Raw genomic sequence first — 18,549 nt, 5'->3', positions numbered from 1 at the left:
GTGTCTTGGATATCTGGGATGTAAATAATTGAGACTGGAGCAAAGGAACAAATCTCCTCTAGCCCAGCCCAAACCATTTTTTCATAAGAATTTGGCATATCATGATATTCTCTTCTAATAGCTGATTGCTCAGCCTAGCCAGTGCATGTCCTGTGCCCTGAACCTTTGTACAAAGGACCCCTGCAACGCTGAGCTGTAGCCAAGCAGCTGACCCGGCCCTGCAGCCATCTGGACTTCTCTTCCTCCTTTTGTGCACAGAATGGGACCATTTCCACCATGGAGGAAGCTGTTTCAGAGACAGCAGCAGGATTTGTCCCTAAAAAAGTGTTAGATAAGGAACTGACCGTGAAACCTACTCTTGTTAACTGATAGTTTATACAATCTTGCCCTTATAAATCTTTTTGCATTGCATTCAGCCTCCCTATACTGCAGAATGTGTCCAGAAACTCACAACCTGGATAAACTTCTGCCCTACACATCACTGCTTGACTGGATTGGGGTAAGATAACAGCTGGTACTTTAATTATAGCTAGAGGGAGTCTATTTTTTTCTCCTTTCATACAACGTTTAACTTGTGTGCCTTGCACAGACATGCTCTAAATCCATATCTATGCTTTATGCCAGTTTTATTTTGTCAAGTCTTAACCTTAGTGGTGTTTTCCATGATTCCTATTTTTTGTGAACAAATAAAAATATTTATAGAACAAGAGCAGTTACTATAATAGAACAGATGATTAAATCTCTGTTTTCATGATAAGATTAATTTATTGCATATCATATTAGGTTTATAATGAATGCAGAATACATTTAATCAGCAAAATCATGCTGTTATTTCCAAGACAAACAGTGTCAGTAAAGTTAAGATTTATGAGTAAATTTGCAGAAGTAAAATAATCTTAGTCAAGACCCTACAGTTAGAGTAAAGAACTTGTTTTAATTTCTCTGATGTGACACTGTTCTAATATATTGTCTTTTTTTGTATGAGATGAATAGGAGAAACATCTTCCATGTTTCTTTTTGACAAAACTGAATGCATGGTTTTTGTTAGCTAGCTAGTTTCACAAAGGAAACAGGTAACGGAGATTCACTTAGATACCCAAAGAGGTCCATGTTTTGTGCTAAATTATTTATATTCTTATAATTTGTGTTTATAGATTATCCCTGGAGTAACATGTGCAACAGACATTATTTCTCTACCTGTGTTGGAGGTAAGTTCCAGTATAAAACTGCGTTCATATTTGCAGGTTAGGAGCTTTTTGTGGGGTAGAGGTGTGCTTAATACTAACACAGCAGTGTCCCCACAGCCCTATCCAAAAACAGAGGTAAACAGAAAATTGCCCTCTTTGAAGCATCTCACGCGTTTACTAAAATAGCAGCTGTTCAGACCGAGTTTTGCTAGCTCCAAGATGTATTTTTGTCCCTGCTCTGAAGACACTTCTTCCATTAAACAGGGAAGGTCCTCTGAGAATTAATTCTTCTTAGATTTGATTGATACCTCTTCATTTTGTGACTTCATTAGCTGGAGGTAAACTTGGCACAACAGATGTGTAGGACTTCGGCATATCTGTACATATGTCCACTTGGAAGGATATTTCATTGTGCTGCCATTGATACCAGTGGTTCATGACCCTCTCACTTTTTGTCCAGAGCATCCTGTGATTGCACTGATGTCAGGGCTTTGGCTGCCTAAATCTAGGCAAATGCCTGCACAGCCTGGAAAAGGTGGTGAGCTGGATGGGGAGAGTGCATGCTGTTTGGGTAGGAAATTGTACTTTCCATTGAACACAACATGAATAAGTCTTCCCATCTTCCATTCCACTCCCTCAGTTGCAGTCTAGAGAAATACTTGAAATTTTCGTAAGTGTTACCCTACAAAATCTGAATGAGGCTTTTAATAAGCAGCTTGTTGTGGAGGGCTAATGTGAGGAGTCAAAGCTTGAGCCCAACAGTACCAGCAACGCATAGGTGTAGACTCTGTATAGATGACAATATTGTTTCACGCAGAGCTTTAAAGGGGTGAGACTCTGTTTCCTCCCCCGTGCTTATAATGAGCTCATAAAACTTCAGCGTTCACAAAATCTTTTAAAATTAGTGAAATTACGCACTGTTCACTCAATCCGCAACAGTGCATCACAGCTGTGCTGCTACAGATTCAAGGCCTGCTGTCAGGGAATCGGGCTTTGCATGCTTTGTTTGGGAAGGCTGCCCTGAGAGCTGGGACACCTGGGAAAATCAGGTCTTGAGAAAATTTGTTGCTAGATAATCCCTGTAATTCACTGAGGTCAAAGTTAGCAGGCCTTAAATTTGTCTGAGATTGAACCTCAAGCCCGTGGGGGCAAATGCCTTTAGGAGCTATGCTTCCTGATTGTGGAACTCATTTCCTATTTCTGTCTGAAATCTAAACAGATAGAAAAGGTCAGAGTTGAACTAAAGACAAATATTTCCTGCTACTTTTGACTGCAAATTGCTCTGACTCTTGAGTGAGGACAAAGATGGTGATAGACAGGGTAAGGTTTAGTGCTTTGGTTGCATTGCACCACTCCAGTGACACAAACCCACCATGGCTCGAGTTCCACTGGTCAGTTGTTGGGATTTCAGTTGGTATGTGTTCTTGGCATCAGAAGTCAGACCCTGGTAGCAAATCTGGTCCTACAAGTAGTATTTCTTTTGCAAAGATTTTATGGCATTTCACAGAAACAAAGGTGGGTTGTTGCTGAGAGAAGCTTTTTGGAGTTCTCAAGCCTGTGAATTGTTGAGGGCATTTGGGAGGGCTATGTATTCACAAAAAAAAAAGGTGCTTTTGGGTAACAGGTGTATTTTTATCACTGAATTCCTGTTCAGCAAGACATATGGAGGGAGTCTGTGAGAAAGGGGGAACAATCAGAGTTGAATTGTCAAAAAGCTTTACATAAGGATTGTAGTTAATGAGTCTGATTATTTTTCTTTTCCTTTTTAAACACAGAAACTAAACTTGAAGGGGTGCATATAGGCTTGATCAGATGGGGAGAAGGAAGGGGCAGGAGGAAGAAGGGGAGAAAATGGGAGGAGGTCCAGGAGAAGAGTGAAGATGTGTAGTGCAAGCACTTGTCAGAGAGATCAGCACAGGAGGAGGCAGCCCCTCCCGCACGTAGTGCTGAGCCGCTGGGGTGAAGAGTGATGGTCTGGGGAGCAGCTGCCTGTGCAGCTCCGCAGTTACACGGCTGGCTGAATACCTTCACTGCTGGGGAGGCAGAGCCCTGCAGTTCCCCCAGAGAAGACGTGTGCCTCTCAAAGGTCATTGTCACCCTGAATCCTTTCAGAGGGGTATAGCAGAGAGCTCTCTTTGTCTTCAGTTAAAAACACACTACTTATGAAAGGCTTCATGGGAGCTTTTCGTGGATTGCAACCTAAGGCCTTGCTGTGACTTCTGGTAATACAATGTCTTTTAGATGTTCGTGCTTAGGTATTAATTCCTGATTCTTCAGAAATGTCTGCAAAGTAAACACCATACAAGACGAAGAAGCTGTCTCTTTCTAGTCCTTGCCCTGACAATCCTCAAGAAATAACAGATTTGATTAAAATAATCCTTTATTTTAAACTTCTGACTTTTTAATGAGATCTAATACAGTGCAGGTTTTCAGTGGTGTCTGCTTTTAATTCTGAAGTCTACCACTTCCTGTCACAGACTCAATATATGAAAGAATATTCTTGTTCCCTCCTGCCGCTCATCAAACAAAATCCATTGTGGTCTGCATGCAGTTTTGCAGTGGTGGTGCTGTCGCAGTTGCATCAGTTGGTCACTAGGTGATACCCTTACGCTATATTCGTGATATTTCTCTGATTTTTATATTGGTAACATTTAGGCAGACTACTGCAGTAGGAGGTTGTAGATCTTGTTAGTTAGCTCCAGCAGGGTGAACATATGGTGCCGTATGCACTCCTAGCTTCCAGCTGCTAAATATAACTTACCATGAAGCAAGAAGGAGACTTATTTTTCTCTGCTGGAGCTACAATAAGAAAGTGACAATTGGCACTGGCAACAAGAGGGAAATAGCTGGCAGAATTGAGTCTCTGCAATTTATTTTCCTTGGCAAATTGTAGTTTATAGTAGGGAGTGCTTTTAAAGGCTTCTGATGTTTTCTTCTAAAGTTACTGTCATTTTAGAAAAGTAGGGGAGAGAGAGCAAAATCCAACATGTTAATGAAAGATGGAGGAATATTGTGAACTCAAACTTCTTTTCCTTCAAATGTCACTACTGTAGTGTCTGTATGGGAAGGTAAATGTATATAAATGAGGGCAAGAACAGCTAGTACCATCTTGTTTTTTAAAACTGCCAAAAAGAATTTCCTTAATCTCATCTCTTCCTCAGCAGTGATCACATCGCTTCCCCTTTATAAACAGCGGCTTCAAATCTTTGTAGCCAGTCCAAGAACTACCTCAGGAAACCAGTGTGTGTTTGTTTGGGTTTTTTCCTCCTGTCTGTTCACAGCTGAGTTTAAATTAATTTCAGCATTAGAGTCAAAGGTTTTAGAATTGCTTTGGAAATGTTTGGGTTTTGCTTCTTTTCTGGGATGAGGCACTGTTACTTGAGGTTGGCAAATGGATATTCGCAAACGTAAGTATTGAAGCAGCTTGAAAATAGTGGCAGCCTGCAGCTGCCGGGGCCATGGCGGCGTTCCTCTATTTGGAACTACAAAAAACCCAGAATGGAATTTATTTGACCAAATATAAACATTTACATCTAAGTCAGTTGCCTAAGGCTCCTTTTACAGTCAGCAAAATCTAGACAATATGGCCAGCGTAGTCTGTGGTGCAGTTCTTGCCATCCCAAATATCTGAAATAGGTCACATGAATTATAATCTAGAAGCACTCGTTTCTTCCAGTGAGTTAAAAAGATCCTAAGGTGGCAAAGTATCTGCATTATAGGCACCAAATCTTGACCTCACGTTTCAGTAAGTGCTACATCTGCTGTCAAATCAAGGAAATAAAAGTACTGGGAAAAAATAGCGTGACTGCTTTTGTTTAACTTTTTTCACTTAGATTGTTATGCAGCTGCATTAATCACAGTTCCTTCCAATTACTTAGTGGGAGGGAGATTAGGTATTTCTTTCAGTGCAGCCTGTATTCATGCTTTCCCTGCAATACTTTGCAGTTCCAAAACTCCAAAGGCTTCTGGGAGAAACTCAACTCAAACTTGGAGAGCGTGAAGTATGCAGAGCCACACTTGCATTACCACAATAATGTGCTCAGGAGGGAATGGCGTAACCTTTCAGAAGAGGTAAATATGCATGCACTGAAACAGTCTCCAGAACTGCCTCGGAAGAGGATGTTTTAAGGCCAAACACGGAAGAGTTAGCTTTTTTATTTTGAGGATGAAGAAATGTGAATCTGATTGAGAAGCGCAAATATTTGCAGTCATTTTACTTCTAAGGTGGTTGTCTGTAAATCTTACTCTGTTAAAATAATGCAAGAAGCTAAAGAAAAGCAGAGCTTGCACGTACCTGTATTGTTATATAGGTTAGATATGCGAGTGCCTATGAGCATGGGTAGTTGGAAGGTGGGTTGACACACCGCTACACGTTATTTCCATTCAAAAGGAAAACCAGCTTAATTTCTCATCTGTGTTTTACTAGAGAGTATTTTAAGTGGCCTTCTATTTTGTTCATTTGGGGATTTTTGTTTGTTTAAAAAACAGAGAGGGGAGAGAAGCAGCACAGCGTATTTGAGGAATATTTTTGAAAATGCCAAAAAGTAGGTACTGTTTTCTGTTATATTTACCCTTTCTTATTTTGTTGAAGTGTGTTGAAGGCTTTAATGTGCCATTCAATTAGTTGATGAGGTATTTGATTAGGTATTTTTACTTTAAACAAGATTATCCAGCTGAAAATCAATTACTGGAATCCTTGTAGTCACTACAGCATGATGTGAAATACCCAGGCTTCTAGAGCTAGGGAATTTGTGGTAGACGTGCAGAGTTATTCGTATGCAACCCAGACAGATAGAATTTTTTTAATGTGATTTAAAATCTTTACTAAATGTAGTCACATGTACAGTTTTTTTATTTCTTCAGCTGCCTTTGAAAGATCAAAGGTTCATTTAAGCTTTTAATGTCCTTACAAAATCTTTTAGAGTAATGCATATGAAACAAGCTGATTTTTGTTTCGAACCCCAGGGTGCTTTCTCATCTGGACACTTGGGACTCTGGTAAGTAAAACTTGTCTTGATGTAGGCCTTAGGTGTAAGGTCTGTTAGGATATTTCCCTCTAGCTGTTGTTGGCTAAAAGTAAATTGCTTTGTGTGTTTTCAGCACAGAAAAGTTTGAGGCATGAAGATGAGCAATTATTAAATTAGATGAAAACTTTCTCTCTGATAGTTGTGGTAAGATCATGTACTGCCTGGGAAACCCTTGAAAATAAAATTTCTACTTCATACTGGGTCTAACAACATAAAGCAGCAAACTTTTGTCTGCCTAAGGATTTATTCTTCAGGATTTTTCTCCTGGAGGCAGAGTATCAATGACATGATGTAACTGCTGAGTCTTGTCCACTTAGAGCTGCCTTTGCAGCTCTAGAACTTGTGTATAGTAGGAGATTATGGCTGGTGAAAAATCATGGTATCCAGAAAGCAGACATGTAATGAATTTCCCTAGACCAAGAATACTTGAGGTTTTGTCATGCTCAGTTCCTCTGTCACAAATAAGTAAAACTGAATTTGGTAGCAAATTATGTGTCTGCTGTTCACTCTTCAGTTCCTTCTATGTGCCCTGCCACTGCTGTGAAATGATGCTGAGCTAGATGCTGCTTACTCCTTTTATTACAAAGAATTTTCAGTGCATTTGTTTGCAGCCCCTAACACTGGTCATCTGCACCACTGCTGATTATTGCTATGGGCTTTGACTTTGAGGGACCTTGTGTCAATTTTGCTAGCCTCAAGTTCATGTTTTCCAAAGGTGCTTATTGATAAAGAAGTCAGATGTTTACCTGTTACTAGAGAATTTCTAGATAGCTGCCAGCCAGTAACAAGCATCAATGTAGTGAATCTGCCCTGTAGATTTTTCTTCAGATCCTTTAAAATCAAGCAACACAGTTTTTTTTGTGCTGCTAAGTGGTGGAGTAAATATATTTCAAGGTGAGCAAAGATGGCTGGAAAGAACTTTGTAAAAATTTAGCACTTGGGTCTGTAAAATGTTGACTTGATTTTTATGCTGCGTGATGAAATAGGAGATTGTTTTTCTTCCTTTGCTGTTAGTAGACAGGAAGCACTGAGTAGGAAATACAGGGTATTAAATTTCAATAGATACTATAACCTCCTTCTATTTAGTTAGAAAAGTTGTGTTCTTTTACACAGCGGTCTGCAAATCTGAATAACAGAAGCAGCCAGACCATGGGAGAGAACCAGGAAAGTGGGAGATGATTCTGTGGAGTATTCATCTTCTGTCTAACCATTTCCTTGGGAAACCCATGTGGCTGTTTTAGCTTGCTTGTTTGTAAATGGTGATATCTAAATAGCATATGCATTTGCATTGGTGTTAGCAGAAGGTTTTCTGTGCCTATTTGCTCTACTGAATCACCACACTGTGATAACTGTTATTTAAGTATCAAAGAGTAATGCAAATGAAGTGTAAAGTGGTGTGGTAGGCTTGTGTTCCTCTGTCCTCGATGTTAAGCACTTGAGGAAGAAGATGGCAAATACAGGGTTATTTTCCATTTCTCAGTTCTCTTATGCAGTCCTTGATTCTTCACTGCCTTAGTTCTGTAGGTGAGTAGATCAAACCACAACTTCTGTTTGTTTGTTTATATCTCTAAGTACTTTTGAAGCTGAGTGAAATCTTGTGGTATTTCTGTAGCGTCATGTCCTTGAACGATTCTTGCTCTGTTTATTTCAGAGGAAAGGCTAGTACCTCTCTTTCAAGAGGAGGATTATCAGCAGCAATTACTAATGGGACTGGTATGTGCTTTTGTCACAGTGTGCGCTAGAGGACGCACAGCCTCAACAAATGTAAAGAATAAGCTTACAAGTTCCAGTGCTGAGTGGAAGCTCGCTCAAAGTAGCTATGGGACAAACATCGTATTTCCTAAGTTTTAGAGTTCATAGTCATGATATCGTGATACCATCTTAACAGGTCATGATATCATAAGGCATAGGGGAAAAACAGCAACAGAAAGTTGGTTTGTCAAAATGCTTTTTCACAATATAACTTTTCTTTGCCTAGAAACTGTTATTCCATCCTCCTGAAGTTCATGTTAATCTGTCAGTTATTTTTGGGCTACTTTACATCCTGAAAACATGTATAGGTGAATTCCCCACCCACTGCTTCCCTCAAAGAGAAGATCACAGATCTTCTTGCTCCTCATTTGAACACTTTTTACCGTCTCCTTTTTCTTCTGCCTCACTTCTGGGACTGCTGTGGCTATTCTGAGATCCTCTCTTCTTTTGCACTATTTTCACTGATGATGTCCCCAAAGGATCTACCATCCTTATGCTTCTGGGTAATAAATCCCATCTCAAATCCCTACCTGCACTTCCTCTGTCTAGATACACATCTTTGCTTATCTCTGGTTCTCTCACTATTAAAACCAGATAAAACTCTTAGCATGCACTGGCAGGTCTCAGTACTGCATCTGTGAAGAGCATATAAACATTGTGCTATCTGTCCAAATTTAAGGTGAATTTTCATTCTTTACAGTCTTGCCCCCTTAGTTCCAAGTTTTGCCTCTCATTCTCTGAAGCTTCTCTATGTTTGTTCCCTGCAGTTTATTCAGATCCAAAAAAACAGGTCATTGCTGTCCTTTCTCCGTGCTTTCCTGATACCTGTATTGCTGTCCTGACACGCTGAGATTAATCTACTTGTGAACTGCTTGAGACAGTTTTTATTTGCCTTAGTTTTTCTCTGACCTTTGAAATAAGTAACACTTCATAGTAATTCTCAGCGAAAAACCAGCATGGACTTGAGTTGTGATCAGAAGCCATGTGAGGTCAGGGAGTATTTCAAAAAGGAGAGGGTAAGGAGTGGCATGGACTGCATGGTAACAAACACCTGATTTTAAAGACTTTACAATTAATGTTTAACCTGAAGTTGCCTGTAATCACTCAGCTTCTCAGGTTCTTGGCTACTACCACACACTGCACTTGTGCTATTTTTCTCTGTCATAAAATCCCTCAGGTTTATTTGTAAGGAATAAATACTTACATTCTCAGGATTCAATGTTCATGTTAAAATCCTTCTTTCACCCTCTTCATTTGGCTTCCCCCAGAGAGGAGTAAGAACTGTAAGCTTTTTCTCTTCAATGTCATTGAAACTTCAACTTAGCACTCATTTTGCTGAATTTGCACCAAGTGACCATTTTGACTATTTAGATCTGCTGTTGAATTCGGCGAGATTGTGCGGTAGCTTGGGATCTCACTCTGAACTGGAATTCTGTAACAGGAAAATGTTTTGTTGTGCTAATGCCTTTTGATTGGGCCCTGCACCTGCGGGAGCTTTTGCATCTTTTTGAAGATGCCACAAGGACACTGAATTGTTGGCTTTTTTTTCTAGATGGTTGCTCAGCTAAAGGATCACCTTATGAGACATCTACAGTATGTAGGAAAAAAGAAGATTGACCAAGTAGTTTTGGACTATGTTGCAAACCTGGTTAGTTTGATTTCATAGTCACTATTGTAAGCAAGAGTGTGTTTGGAGGGGCAGGGTCTTGGGTATGTATTGTGTGTATATAGCACCTATTTGGTGGAAGGAGATTGTTTTTAAGATGTTTAACCATATTTTTCTGCTTAATGTTGTATATATTGATAAAGGAAGTGATAATACTTATGTAATACTAAAAAGAGTTATATTGGTCACTCAGAATACAGAAGAAGCAGTTCCCTTTACAGCTTGTACAAATATGGGCTATTCCCAGAAGTGAAAATGTGAACTCATGCTGAAAATTGAAAGAATGGTCTTTAGATCCATTTTGTTTAAGGTAAAATAAATTGTTGCATGTCTTGAATAATAAAAGTGCCGTGAGGGGAAATGCAAATTAAGAAAAAAAGATTTCATGACAGTATAACATGAGGGTAAATCATCACTACTGCTACATGTTGATTTCAGTGGGCTTTTTGTGAGTGTAACAGGAGACAGTTTTGTCTGAAGAAACCCATGTAAACAACAGTGAGAATTTTCTTTCCAAATTCTTGGTTTTCTGCCTTTCATCCTCTTAAGAGAAACTTTTAAGAAAATAAGATGTAGAAACCATGACTGCTGTGCATAGAAATTACTGTTCCTGGTTTTGTCTGTCTCAGCATCAAGTCCTTTAAGTGGAGAATGCAGAGTCCACAAAAGCTCTCATGGCAACTAGTAAATCATGTTCTTTGTGTTAGCCCTGCCACACCGTTCAGTAGAAACCACCCACAGTGCTGTTTTCTGGGGATGGAAATCTCAGGAAACTTTCCTGAGGCTATTGTTGCCTGCATCTTTTTGTAAATCCTGTGCAAATCAGTTATGCTGTTGACGTTATGATGTTCTCTGAACCGCTCCAGCTTCCACTGAGGTTACTGACTTGTCTATTCAGGCCTTGCTCTGTGGCTTGACAAGTTGCTTCACTGGTAATCAGCAGTCTGTTTTCTGTATCTCTATAGGAAAGAAAGAAAAACTAGTGGCTGATTAAAATAGGAACACTACAGCATGAACCAAAGCTTTACCTGAAAACAATGCTGAAGAAAGCACAAGTGGAATGTTTGTTCTCCTTTCATTTGTTTTCCAGTTACAATTTGTTCATTCTTAATATTAACTAAGATAAAAAATATGAAAACAGCTATACAGCCTTGATCTGCAAGTCTAAATTATTGTAGACTAAAACTTACAATCAAAACAAATCTCAGCCCTCCCCAGCAGCAAACTCTCAGCATTAATTTTTTTCTTAACATCACTGAAAGTATGAATTCTCTCAATTCAATGTACAGACTTCTCATTCTTACGAAAGCTACTGTACACAACAGATAATATGTCTCTGAAAATTGCTTCTGCCTGCTGGCTGGTGCATCTTAGGTACTGTTTGGAAATCTTTAGAGATAATTTCATTGTGAGGCTTGGGTTTCCCCTCATCCTAATCAAAAACTCTTATATCTGAAACCATTCTATATGCTAAATATTTGGAAGTTCTTCAGGGGAATGAATTGTTCTGATCCTTCTGACAGTTTTCTGTAGCATCAGCAGCATGTAGCTGAGCCACTGAACCCAAGGAAACAGGAAGAGATTTGAACAGCTTGTCTGCTTTCATCACGTATTTTTTTATTACATTCAGGAGCAAAGGGGTGGCTGGGAACAGGGCTCTGTGATGTGTGGCCACTGTATAAATCAACTGCAGCTGAAGTTGACGAAGCCAAGACATGGGATGGTTAACAGTTTCTTGTAAAACAACAGAGTAGTGGCTGGTTGCTGCCAGACAACTCTGTGTATTTGTACACAAGAGAAGTAACGTGGGGAAGTGTGAATGAAATATCTCGGTGGGAATTCCCTTGTTTGCCGAGGAGGTCTGCAGACCCCAAGTATGCCTGGTTACCAGCTCACGTGCCACCTAGCCTGCAGTGGTGGTTTGTATGTCCATATTCTCTCTCCCCTGCCAGCTCTTTATCTTAGCTTTACTCTGTATCTGTTTCCCTCACTGTTCGTTTCAGCGGGGCAGGAAAGGGGGGACACAACTTGCAGAAGCAGCATGCCATTTGCTGCACTGACAGAAAGCAGAAGAGGAGGCAGAGCGAAGGGACAGCCTGTGGCACAAGAAAGAGACAGACCAGAATGAACTGTTGAAATTCCTCTGAAAGCCACTGCAGTGCCTGCACCTTTTTGGCTGGTGTCTGTGGCTAGCTATCATCTGATATGGTCTCCACTGCCAAGGAACAGAAGACAGACACCATTTGGACTTGAGTTCCCTCAGAAGGAGGAAGACTGCCTCGTATTCCCTGCGCAGGAGGGAATCTGGAAGACAGCAAGACCGTGTCTTACTCCCATTTCTTCTTTGCTTCTGATTCTTTTCTTTGGCTGCTTCCATGTCTTTCCTGTAGAAACAGCCACAGGAGCAGAGCACTTGCGGTTCCAAATGACTTTAGTGGAAGTTCAGTCTACTCAGCACCTTTGCCTGGAAATGTAGATGTTTCAGAACAGCAACAGACTTTGCAAATGTCAGCCTGGGCCATACTGCATGCACTGTCTCGCTGTTGATCATGTTTTCTCTCACTAGTTTAGAGGACTCTAAGGGAAATGGCTTCTGATACTTGCCCAGAAAAAATCCATATTGTACATCTTTGTTACTAAATGAACAGTGGCTTTGGAGTGGAGGTATGGGTTTGGGTCTCAGCTTGGTTCCCCCAGAGATGTGCTGCTAGGCTGGGAGAGGAAGCTGCCTGGACTCCCTCTGTAAAACAGATAACGTCTCCTTTCTCTCGCGCATGCTGTCCTCTGTGTTCTGTGCCAAGAAAAGTTTGAGACATGGCTTCTCTTTCCGTGTGCATTTTCTATGATGTCCATTGTGGCTGATCTTCAAAGTGAGTAGTGCTGTTGGTGAGGGTGTCGTGTCATGAGCATGCATGTATTTAAGATTTAAGTATGTTTTGGTAGCTAGGTTGACTATGACTGAAGAAGTTGGTATCTTTCTATACCCTGTGAAAGCCATACATTTTGCTGTGTTGTTAGGTGAAGTATATTGATTCTGGAGTGTCATACCCATGAAAACAATTTTTGTTGCACAAATAGTAAGAGGTATTCTGAAGTTTGTAAGGAGCTCTCCTTCACCTCGATGCTGATCCTCACATCCAGCTGTAGCTCCCAGTGCAGCGGCCTTAGCGGCACCTGGTTTGCTGGCCAGAGATCAAAGCCATTCCGGCAGCAGGTGCGAGACCCTGCTCGGAAAACTGGAAATGGCTCGTTTCCTGGGAAACGAGTGAAGAAAGCTTGCCATACTCCAGAGAGATTAAACTGGAGCTTTCCACTGCATTCAGAAAGTGTGAAGATGGAAAGTATTACGAGGTTGTTCTGCGTCAGGTAGCTGTGCAAGGCTGGATGGAGTGGTGGAGGGATAAGGTGCTACCTTGTAGAGCTTTCTGGCCAAGGTACAGAGGAGAGCACTTGGCAGCATTACTGAAGACCAGTATTCCTGTTCTGGCCTTTGCATGTGAACCTCTCCTGTGTGTCCTGTTTCTCTTGCTCAGAGCCTGACAGGAGTTAGAGGTTGGAGGGGGCAGAGCCTGTGAGGAGAAAAGAGAGTAGGGAAGAGGATTCCTGGATTTTGGCCACCCTGGGGGGTAAAAGGGTTTGTAACTTGTCGTGACACCTCTCTGCAAGACAGGGCTCAGACTTGCTTCCCGAGAGTTTCCTGGCATTGATTGATGGGTGCACTTTGAGGCCCAGAGATAAAAGGCGTAGAGGAAGCATCTCACTTCTGTTCCTGAGATACGGAAGCGGTTACACGTGACAACTGAGGGGCTGGCTGGAGGAAGTTATTTCAACTCTTTCATGCGTGGTTTCTCTCTTTGAGTTGCAGAGGCTTAGAAGGCCCAAGGGAGAGCAGCGCTTGTGGCTTTTGTATGCTGACAGTCTGTACTGGAGGTCAGCCTGGGAGCGCAAAGAAGCACCACTGTGGGCCAAGGGATTGCTTTGCTTCACTACGGGCAGAAAGGACACTTAGCAGAGGAGGAGAGGCATTTGCTTGTCTCATTTTTCCTCCTTGCCAGGACTAGATTTGTGATTCCTCCTGCAGACTTTTTTCAGCAAACTGAGTACTCCACTGTCTGCAGCATCATGCAGTTTTGTCTGGGCCTTAGGGACCTTTCCTCGCCAAATGCTCAGCCACTTGAACATGCAGTTTTTGCTTTCACGGCAAACAGATCTTTGAGAATTTGATGCAAGCGCGTGAGATCAGTTGATCCCCAAGAAGCACAATGTGTTAAGGTGCTGCATGTTTTGCACAATGCTTTGATGAGCTGGAGGCGCTTACTTTAAACTTCTGGGATAGGGCAATTCAGTTATAGTTCAAATTTTAATCAATTTTACATTTAAGTCCCTAGAAAAAAAAGATAAATACTGAAATCTTAGTAGGAGTGTCACAAGTTTTTAACATAAACTGATATGTGATATGAATGAAGGCCAAGGGCCTGCTGTACACAGGCTCCTAGAAACAGTCTTTTCTTTTTTGTTTTAGCTGAATCTGGTACATCGAATAATGAAAGAAGTTTGGAGGAGATACCAGCTTCATTCCTGCATCTTCTGCTTGTGAGCAAATAATTTGTTAAAGATTTCAGCCTGCCTTTTAAAATATGGGCAAATAATTGTGGTCTTGAACAATACTACTTGCTTTGAACAGTCAGTACTTGCTCTACTGTGAACATCAGTATGGCTGTCGTGTGCTCTCTTTGGTGATCCTGCTGGCCCCCTCTAATCCAACATGAATATTAATCATATAGGCAGTTTTACAGCTGGAGTTCAAAGTTGCTGAGTTCACAGTGGTCTCAGGCTGGGTGTTGAACACCTATAAATTCCAGGTCACTTATACCAGCACTGAAAATACTTCACTTGTTGCTGTTGATGCCATGTGCTGCCGAGAGACTTGTAAATATGCAGTAGTGGGGAAAGGAGAAGGGGGACAGCACAGGTACTTTGTGTGCCAACATTTAGATGAACAGCTAATGCTGTTGGTGTAGTGTAATAATGTAGGTGACGCACACCTGAGCAAACAAGATAGCATCCCATGGCAATTCACCCAAAATGCATGTATTTAGTGCACATGTAGTACAACAGATTTACCATATAGCCTGGAGAGCGTGGGCATCTTGGGTTCCTAATATGTTGCTGAATAGAGTTGTTACATGTTTTTAAATACAGTGATGAGAGAGGAAGTACAGGAGAGTTTGTGGTGTTCCACATCATGAGTCGGATCCTGGAAGCTGCAAATGGCATGTGCATGCCTTTACCTCCTGGTAAGTGCTATGTTTTGCTGTTTTAATGGTAAGTGAGGAGAGCGATGCTACGAATTCCTCCCAGACAAGCACTAGTTGCAGCACATGTGTCAAGTTAGCTTTGGCAGTATTGAGATCTATTCAAGATGGTTACGGAGGGGAAGACCCTCCATAAACACATGCAAGTGAAATGAACCAAAATGGAATGGTTACTACAAATACAACAAATCAGAGGTTTAATTCTCTGTTCAGCTTCCAGTGGAATGCTTGGCACCGTCTTAGAACTAAGATCTAGACTTCTTTCATTTATATGTTTTTCTTGGGCAACTGGACTTCAGTGTCAAGGGCTACAAGGGAAAATCTTACCCTGGAGCAAAAAAAGAGTGGTTTTTCTCATGCTGTTGCCCTGCTAATCTTTTTCAATTTTATCCTGAAAGGATTATCTCCAGCCTCGATGGAAGAGCTGATCTTGATGGTAGACTTTCATTTCCTAGAGCTCCTCATAATTGCTTAGAGTTGTTTCAAAGCACTTGCTTATTTTTGTTAGGGAAAGACTTCTTAACTTCTTAATGCCTTCTGATTCTGTTTGAATCTTTCTAGTTTCTATTTCCTGATCTGTCTTCAGTCTTTGGAACTGATTTCCTCACCAACTAGAAACTGTCAGAAGTTAAGGAGAGTGTTGGCTTTAGCTAGACTAATGCCAGTCTCTAATACAGACTTAGAAAAAAATGTATGTTGTTGTACCAGACAAATTTGTCTCTCTTTCATAGGTTTTCACACTCTGCACTTGGGGCTGGGTGTTCGATGTCTCCCTCTGCACACCCTCCTGCACTATATTGATAATGGAGTCTTGCATTTGACGGAAACATGTGTCAGGAAACTGCTGAAAGGTACAGTGAGTTTCGTGTGTTTTGTTTGTCACCAGCCAGCTGACTGGGAGCGCTGCTTTTTCAGCCATTCGAACTGAGAGATGGGATTTACTGCCCAGGAGACTCGGTCCTTCTTCCAGAGTGCTTTTTCAGTGAGGGCTGTAGCTGATGGCGCTGCCCAGCTTAAAGGAGATGCAGACTATATGATTTGCCTTACTGTAGCAAACAAAGAAATACCTGTTTTGGAAGAATTTGAGTTTAAAATTTTTCCCATTTGGGAGTGCTTAGAAAAGTGAATACTAAAGATCATCATAGAATTTATTGGGCGATTTCTGTGACTATGAAAGAGCATACCTGTGTGTAAGGAAGTTAGTCTGCTATCCAGTCCTCGGCTTTTGCTTTAATTATGATTGGAACAAGATAATCCTAGTGCTAGGATTGGCAAATGGCTAGAAACTCAGTGCTAGGAAGTAAAAATTCAAAATAGGTAAACAAAAGCCTACCTGACCCAGCATCCAACATTTTTGGTAAATATTGAGGTTGTGAATGTCTTCTAAATATATCATAAGGTTACCTAAAGGTGGGAGTTAAAATCAGTTCTGTGTGAACCCATATAGTCATCAAGAGGGGCCTAAAGCTTTGGAACGAAATGGGGAGTGAGGCAAATTGGCAGTTGCAGGCACAGTTAGCATCACACCCCTGTTAGCTGCCTTTTCGAGATGGGGAGGGAGGAAGAGAGAACTGCAGCGTACGTTTCCTGGGATACAGCAGCACTGTGATACAACTCTCAAACAGTAATGCATTTCATCTCAGCTGCAGCCGCTTCCCCTTGTAATGTGCTATTTCTCTGGTGTTCAAGAAAAGGGACACAATATGCTGTATTAATCTGTGCCTGGTCTTGATAAGGAAATATTATAAATATGGGGAGTTCCACTTAGTCAAAACATGTTTGATTTACTGTATAAACTGTTACATAAAAAGGTGAAGTTACATACAAATACATTAAAAAAATATTTTACAAACAGTGTAAACATAAATAATGCTCCTAATAGCCCTTATTTGAAATTAAAATTTTAATTTCATTACAGAAGTGGTATTTATTCAGAATGTCTGAAGTGAAAGTTGAAAGGTTTAGTTATGTGGTTACCACTAACGGCTGTGTGGGTTTTTTTCCCTTTCTCTTGTAGATCTGGATGACACTGAGGAGAATGAAAAGCTGAAGTTCAGTATTGTCATGAGGCTTCCTGAGGTAACTGATAGCTTTGGATGTTGTCTCTTGGATTTTGGAATCGATAGGAAATTCCTCCCTGTGCATAGGATCAAGCCAATGGAAGACTTGGCTGTGGTTCGAATAGGGCACAGACAGAGCCTGAACCTCAAGTTTCTCCGTCTGCTGCTCACGGCCTGTAGGGCACCCTGACAGCTGAGATTATAGCTTTGTCCAGGTTTTACTGTGTCTCCAGTGCCCTGCAGCAACCAAATAGACAAGACTGACAGTGTGCTGTTGGGTGCTCATCTGCATAAAGCAGTAACGGTTTTATGGGGTTTAAAGCAGATTTGTGTGTGTGTGTGTGTGTGTGTGTTTTAGCATCCACAAATGCCTTGCTCACTTTTTCTCATGTGTGACCTCTGCATTTGGTTTTAGTCATAGAATCATAGAATGGTTTGGGTCGAAGGGACCTTCAGGACCATCTGGTTCCAACCCCCCTGCCATGAGCAGGGACATCTTCCACCAGACCAGCCTGCTCAGAGCACCATCCAACCTGGCCTTGAACACTGCCAGGGAGGGGGCAGCCACAGCTTCCCTGGGCAACCTGTGCCAGTGTTTCACCACCTTCTTGGTGAAGAATTTCTTCCTAATATCTAATCTAAATCTGCCCTCTTTGAGTTTAGAGCCATTCCCCCTTGTCCTATCACTGCACACCCTTGTGAAAAGCCCCTCTCCATCCTTCCTGTAGGCCCCTTCAGGTACTGGAAGGCTGCTCTAAGGTCACCCCGGAGCCTTCTCTTCTCCAGGCTGAACAGCCCCAACTCTCTTAGCCTGTCATTTTATCAAATATGTTCAAAAGCTGGTACAGTAAAAGCTGTAAAATCCGATCATACCACAACTCTGTGGTGGGGATTGAGTTACAAGATCTCCCCCTCTGAACTCTCCCAGCCTCGCCCGCTGGTGAGGTGACTCCTCTAGCCACATGCTGGAACTAATTACTGATGCTCCATTAAAAGTTCCAACAGAGAGGGAGATTGACGACTTTTCCCGTTTTGTTCTTAGTGCGCAGCACAGTACTGCAGAGGAACCACAGCATCTCAGTGAGCCGGGGAAAACCAGGGATCCCCCCTCGGGGAGTGCCTTGCTGTAAAACAGGCTTTCTCAACAGAAGTTGCTTGTTGTTTGCTCATTATGGGCTGTTACGTATAGTTCAAATGGCCAGAAGTGCCTCTTTGGTTTTCCTCTGACAAGGGCTTCTTTCTTTGGCAGCGGTTTTGAGAAGGAGTAAGGAAGGAGGACTCCACAGGGCGTTCTTTGTCCTCTGCATCTTGTTCTGGGCATGGGTTGGTGAGCTGGGGTCAGCGCGGGGCTTCTGGAGCTGCCAGCCCCAGGCCCGGTGGGTGGGGAACACCCCTCCAACCGCACTTGGACGCGAAGGGCTGGGTTGTGAGCGCTTCAGGGGAAGTGTGCTGCTGGTTACGCACAGCAGACTCAGTGCCTTATTGTGTCTATTTACAGCTTTGGGAAAATGCAGAAAATTGTTTGTTTGCCAAAAAGGGCTC

At 41.8% G+C, this 18,549-nt stretch overlaps 1 protein-coding gene across 7 annotated transcripts in view; it reads left to right on the top strand.

Annotated features, from left to right (window-relative positions):
• The window catches only part of GSAP (gamma-secretase activating protein), a 48,088-nt gene that overhangs the window by 25,734 nt on the left and 3,805 nt on the right, over positions 1-18,549 (top strand). For all 7 annotated transcript variants that reach the window (XM_075429459.1, XM_075429457.1, XM_075429458.1 and 4 more), the window contains 11 exons: positions 417-499; positions 1,155-1,208; positions 5,133-5,258; positions 5,676-5,731; positions 6,153-6,184; positions 7,866-7,927; positions 9,519-9,614; positions 14,155-14,225; positions 14,835-14,929; positions 15,679-15,798; positions 16,965-17,026. In XM_075429459.1, coding sequence (XP_075285574.1) covers positions 417-499; positions 1,155-1,208; positions 5,133-5,258; positions 5,676-5,731; positions 6,153-6,184; positions 7,866-7,927; positions 9,519-9,614; positions 14,155-14,225; positions 14,835-14,929; positions 15,679-15,798; positions 16,965-17,026 — 857 coding nt within the window. The remainder of the gene's footprint in view (positions 1-416; positions 500-1,154; positions 1,209-5,132; positions 5,259-5,675; positions 5,732-6,152; positions 6,185-7,865; positions 7,928-9,518; positions 9,615-14,154; positions 14,226-14,834; positions 14,930-15,678; positions 15,799-16,964; positions 17,027-18,549) is intronic.

This window comes from Opisthocomus hoazin, chromosome 8 (genome assembly GCF_030867145.1).
Source record: "Opisthocomus hoazin isolate bOpiHoa1 chromosome 8, bOpiHoa1.hap1, whole genome shotgun sequence".
NCBI classification, from domain to species: domain Eukaryota; kingdom Metazoa; phylum Chordata; class Aves; order Opisthocomiformes; family Opisthocomidae; genus Opisthocomus; species Opisthocomus hoazin.
Note: the sequence above shows the minus strand (reverse complement) of the source record. Positions and strands in the feature narration are given on the sequence as shown.